The 5629-nt window shown below is 50.8% G+C and overlaps 1 protein-coding gene across 4 annotated transcripts in view; it reads left to right on the forward strand.

Moving 5' to 3' along the window:
* Positions 1-4452: 4452 nt before the first annotated feature.
* The window catches only part of FSD1L (fibronectin type III and SPRY domain containing 1 like), a 65637-nt gene continuing 64460 nt past the window's right edge, over positions 4453-5629 (forward strand). For 3 of the 4 annotated variants that reach the window (XR_014140097.1, XM_031027626.2, XM_031027623.2), the window contains exon 1: positions 4454-4672. Coding sequence is in view for 3 of the 4 variants with exons in the window: in XM_031027626.2 (XP_030883486.1) it covers positions 4658-4672 (15 nt within the window). In the remaining variant the exon portion in view is untranslated. Of the gene's footprint in view, positions 4673-5629 lie in introns of all 4 variants that reach the window. The other variant, XM_081803300.1, reaches the window with a different exon arrangement.

A 5629-nucleotide genomic window follows, 5' to 3' on the forward strand; every position in this document is an offset into this window, starting at 1 on the left:
ATATTATGTACTTTCCATAAATCGGGCATTATTCTAGGTAATTACTTTACATACCCTGTCATTTATCTTCATGACAACCTTTCAGCTGGGTATTATTAATACTCTCATTTTACAAATAAGACCACTGAGGTACAAAGAGGTTACCCAATCGCCGAAGGCCACACAGCTGGTAAGTGGTAGACTTGGCACTTGAATTCAGTCTGGCATCAGAATCTGGGTGCTCAGCCCGTGGTCAACTCACTAGGGCCCTTTACCTCCCAAGTCTCCATCACTCAGTCTCATTCTGATCCACACCATTCTCAAAGTATATGCGGAGGGAGAGGGGCTGCTGAGTAATGTTCTCACTAGGAACAGTGAGCCTGTTACTCTGGCGGGGGGTGTGGTGGAGGGTGGGCTTTGTGCTCGGTCATTCTCTGAACAAGATGTGTCCAACGGCATTTCAGGAGCCAAGGCAGGCTGTAATGGAAACACCTGTGTCTCCCAGACTTCACTTATCTCGGTGTCTCCAGTGCCTAGCAGAAAACAAGCCATCACACACGGAGAAGGTATTGTGACGCAGCAACATCATAATGGCTTCAGTTTAGTTAACTGCCCCTTTCCTGCCCTATCCCAGGAAGGAGAGGGGCCTCCTGCAATGGAGCATAAGAGAGTAGGGGTGGGTAAAAGAGATAAAGAGCACATTCCAGAGGTGAGTACAATTGCAAAGCTGAGTCAGAAAGGGAATGAATAGTCATTGGCTTCTAATTTGCAGAATGACAGAACCTCAGGGTTCAGGAAGATGTTAAAAATTATCTCTGCCATCTCCCCTTCCACTGCCTGGTGCCCCCTAGGAAAGCTCTGCCAAGCACATGCCTGGGACCTGCCACCGAGGTCCTTGCCAGCTCTGTATGGCCGTTAGAAAGTTGGACTTTCTGTTGACTGGAAATGCACTAATTGGGTCTAATTCTATCGGTGGGATGCTAGAGAACAGGTCACCTGCCTCTTCCACACCACAGCCCTAGAGAGATTTGAAGCAAATGATCATGTCCTCTCTGACATGAGAAAATTTTCCTTTCCAGGCTAAATACTCACAGGCGCTTTTAATTGTGTCCCTTCTCACACAGTTCCCAGGCTCTTTGTTGTGTTTGTGTGCATCAATGGCTCCCCACTTTGCTTGGAGTTCTCCAAATATGGAGCTAGACCACCAGCTCACAGCAGAGCAGAGTCATCCTTTCCCTCCTAGGAGAGCTTAAATGTCTATGATGAGTTTCTAGGATCAGAAATTAGTACTCGGAGTTCAAGGGGGTTCCAGGACTTTTTGGTTGAGTTTGTTTTAGTCAGAAGGAGGCAGGGAAAAAGAAGAATTAGGTTTCTATGATTGGGAAGAGAGGGTCGCTAATATTTTACGAATACTTACTACATGACAGGTGCTGCTAAACACTTAACATGAATTATCTCATTTCATCAACTCAAAAACCCTGTAGGTGGTACTGTTATGATGCCTCTTTCACAACTGAAGAAACTGAGGCTCAGAGACACTCAGGGTTTTCCTGGGTTAGGTGGTGTATGCTAAGATTCAGGCCAGATATTAACAGGGAGAAACAGGTGGAGATTTGGGGCTTCAACAAAGAGCAGCATCTGGCCAGAGATTATGCTTCAGAAAAGCCGGGATAACAATGAAAATGGGACTTAGGGGTGAGAATAGGACTTCTAAGGCCTCAAAAACCAAGAGGGGAAGAAAGCCATCCAAGGGTGACACAGAAGGATATGATGTACAAGGGAGTAATAATAGTAATAGCTATCATTTGTTAAATGTGTACTAAGCTCGATGCTTTACATATGTAATCTCCTTAATCCTCACAACAACTATAACTGGGAATGACTACTATTATGATCACTGTTACAGATGAGGAAATTGAGGCTTATCTAGGTGAAAAGACCCACTGAAGATTACACAGCTGGTAGGCGTTGGTGTCAGTTTTTAAATTCAGACTGCTGACTCCAGGCCTGTGGCCCTATACTGACTCCCAAAGGGGAACACTGTTGGTAACACTTAAGGAAAGGAACTTTCTCTCCCAAGAGATGGGAGAATCCCAGAATTTATGAAGGTACTCAGGGTGCAGGGGTGACTCCTGGCAAGAGAGGACAGAGAACCTGGTTCTGGAAGAGACAATTTTGCCAGACTCTTCACATCAGCAGTGTCAATCCTGAGGTTATCCTAACTTGATGTTTCCTCAGAGAGGCATTCCTGGAGGCCCAGGAACCTCAACAAAATAAATACCTATGACTAGATATGCTATCTCAGAAATAGAAACCTAACGGTTAGAACATCATCTGTTTTTATGCCTCTGTAGTTGCTTCTCCTTTTCTTTTCTTTCTTTTTCTTTCTTCCTTTTTTTTTAACAATTTCTTTCTTTCTCTTGGTTCAATGGTTCTCAAACTTTAGTGGCATCAGTCACCTGAGGACTTGTTAAAACACAGATTCTCTGGACCCTCATGCCAAAGTTTCCGATTTCATTAGTCTGGGGATGAAGGTTGAGAATTTGCCCTTCTAACAAGTTCCCAGATGGTGCTGATGCAGCTGGTCTGGGGATTACATTTGAGAACAGTGGCTTTACTTTATTAGTAAAGCTACTTTTGAAAATTTCCAAATTGACTTAGCTGTGAAAAGATCAGTACAGAAAAGGCAAAGGACTTGCCCATAGGCCAGAAGCAGCGGGAGTGGGTTGGGGGTGCAGACTGAATGCCCAGCCAGGTGAGTACTGCTGCCAGAGAGCCCGGATAGGCAGGGGAAGACAGAAGTCACAGCCAGAAGAGACAGGAATAAGGGCAAGCGGAAGGCCTGAGTGAGCTGGGCAGGGAAGTCAGTCTGCCTGAAGAAATAGAGATCTGACAAGGGCAGAAGTCAAAAGGGGCAGAGCTCTTGTCCAAAGCTGCAGGCTCCTGGCTGGGCTGCAGGGAAAGAACTAGAGGAGTGAGGAGGCAAGGAGCCAGGAGTGACTACTGGGATGGGACCTGTGACAGTATTCTGGCGATCACATTTCAGCAGCGACTTGCTGTCTCCAAAGCCTCCTTCTGCCTCCTCCTGTGGTTATACCTATCGGTCATAAAGTGTCCAGGGGTTGCTCTCTGAAGTAAAGTCCTTGCAGCAAGAGAACTGGGGACAGCACTAAATGCTGTTTCTTGCCCTTAATGATGTGTCCCACAGCAGAAGGCAGGGACAGGGCTAGGGCGCTCACAGTCCTGCAGTTTGACCTCTAATGTTCTGCCATCCCTAGGGGGCATTTCTCCCTCATGGGAAACTGACTCAGCTGCAGTGAGTACGCAGTGCGGAGAAGGGCCTTCATGCTTGCAGCCCTGCACTAGAGGCTGGCTGCTTGGCTGCCCATTGCTCCTCATGAAATCGGGGTGGCTTGGATAGGAGGTTCCTTTCCCTTGATACCAAGAGACGGAGCATCTCTCTGCAAGTTTGCATGCCATTACTCCTTTCAGCCGTGGGAGCAAAACTATGCACATAAGCCCTCCCCGGGCCCTGCCTTCAAGCACTGTCCACCTAGCTTGAGCCAAGTCCCCGTTTTCCCTTTTGTGCCCTTCGTCCTGTTTCTTGTACATGTCTGTCCAGTAAAAAAAGGATTTATTGAGTGCATACTAGGTGGCAGGCCCTGTGCTGCGGATACAGATCGAAATGGAGGATTGAGGCCTTTCTGTTTGGGGAAGAACATTTTCAAGCCCACCTCCCCTAGCTTTCTACAGTCTGGATGGTCCCTTCAGGCCAGACTGAGCAGGTTCTAGCTCCCCACCAACAACTATAATTTACTGGTCATTAATTATGTACTGGGCACTTCAAATCTGTTATTTTATCCTCACAACGCTCTGCAAAGTCAGCATTATCAATCTTATTTTAAGGAAGATGAAATAGGACCAGGGACAGTGACTTGCTCAGAATCACAGCACGATACCCACGAGGGCTCTCTGGGAAAGGTCTACTAGGCTCCACTACCCATGTTTCTGCCACGTCCCTACAGGCCTTTCCCATGCTTCCACTGCATCCTCTACCCCAGCCCTTTCCTTTTCACCGGACACTGGGCCTAGTCTAGCCTGGCTGCTCCTGGGCAGCCAGGGTCAGGGGTGCTTTAGATGCGTGCAGGATGGAGAGGCGGCTGATCTATCTCAAGTGTCAGACCTTTCCTTCCCCTGCCCTCCCCACGGGCCCGGCTGCTGGATGCCCAGTGATCCATTGCAAGGCCTGCAGCGATAGCGCGCGTGCTGGAGGAAAAATGATGCGAGAAGGAAGGAAAGCTTCCGTCAATGGACCCGCGGCCCTAAGGGGCGAGCACTCCCTGGTTTCTGCCCCTCCCACCCAGCAACGGACACCCTCCGCCCCATCCAGTCCCACGGCCGCGCGCATGCGCAGGGCGCTCCGGGCGCCCTCCCTCCTGCGGGCCGCCCTTTCACCCTGGCAACCGCGGCGCGACGACGGCGCGCGCGCGGGCTGGGCGCGGACCGGGCGGGGCCGGGCGGCGCCGGTGCAGGCTGAGGCTGAGGCTGAGGTTGAGGCTGAGCGGGCTGTGGAGGAAAGCGGTGGCCGCGGGGACGGTGTTGGCGCGCCCGACTTCCGTCCGCCTCGCCGCACGATTTTTCGACGCGGTTTCGGGCCCAGCGGACTTCGTCCCTGGCCATGGACTCCCAGAAAGTAAGTGGGGGAAGGAGGCGCGGGGCCGCCGAGGTTGGGGGGAGGGTGGGCGGGGCGCCCGGGGCCGGGTGGGCGGTGGGCGTGCGGGGCTGGCCCGGCCAGGCTGGCTGCGGCGCCGGCGGAGGGCGAGGCTGTCGGGTCCCCCCACCCTCCGCTCCTTTCCCCGTGAGAGCAAAGCGGCGCCCGCCAGGCTGCGGGGACCGCGCCCGGTGACTCAAGCTGGCCTTTGGCCCTGGGCCCTGCCTCCTGAGGGGAAGAAGGGAGCTGTCCCCATTTCTGAGTCATTTTGTGCAGCGCTCTAGGCCCCCTTTGATTCTCGAGCCTCCCCGCATGCGAGCGCGGGTGTATCCCTCCTTAGCAGAAAGCGAGGCGCACGGGGTCTACCTGCTGACGCCGAAGCTGATGCTCCTTTCTCGACTCAGCCGTCTTTCTTGGCCCAGTACGTACTGCTTTAGGTCAGGAACCACATCTCCGCGCCCCCCGCTCCCACCCGCCTCGTGACCCGTTCGGAAGCAGGTCTTGATGTTTAGTGTTAGTTGAACTGGGAGAAGAGACAGCAGTCCCACCCTCTTCGACTGGTTTGTTGCTAGTCACAGTTACCTTAACGGTTGGTGTGGCCTGTTGTATACTTTCCGAACAAGTTAGGGAGAGGATATACAGAACTAGTAATTTCAATTAAGGAAAAAAAATGTTTCGAGAACATAGCCAGTGTTTTGAATACAATTAGAGTTATGAATATTCAGTCATAATCCCTGTATAGAAATCAACCACCCCTGTTCTCTTTGTTAGATGATAGTAACTGAAGTATAGTATAGGAGGCGAACACAAGTGTTATTAATAATGTAGCAGGGAAAAACAAGGGCATATTCAAGAGGCCATTATTTTCTATTATTAGATGGAAAGCACTGGAAAAACTTACTAGAACAGTGTTCACCTCCTCAAGGAGCACTGGGGACA

Source organism: Leptonychotes weddellii, chromosome 14 (genome assembly GCF_054177405.1).
Source record: "Leptonychotes weddellii isolate Sample4059 chromosome 14, ASM5417740v2, whole genome shotgun sequence".
NCBI lineage: Eukaryota > Metazoa > Chordata > Mammalia > Carnivora > Phocidae > Leptonychotes > Leptonychotes weddellii.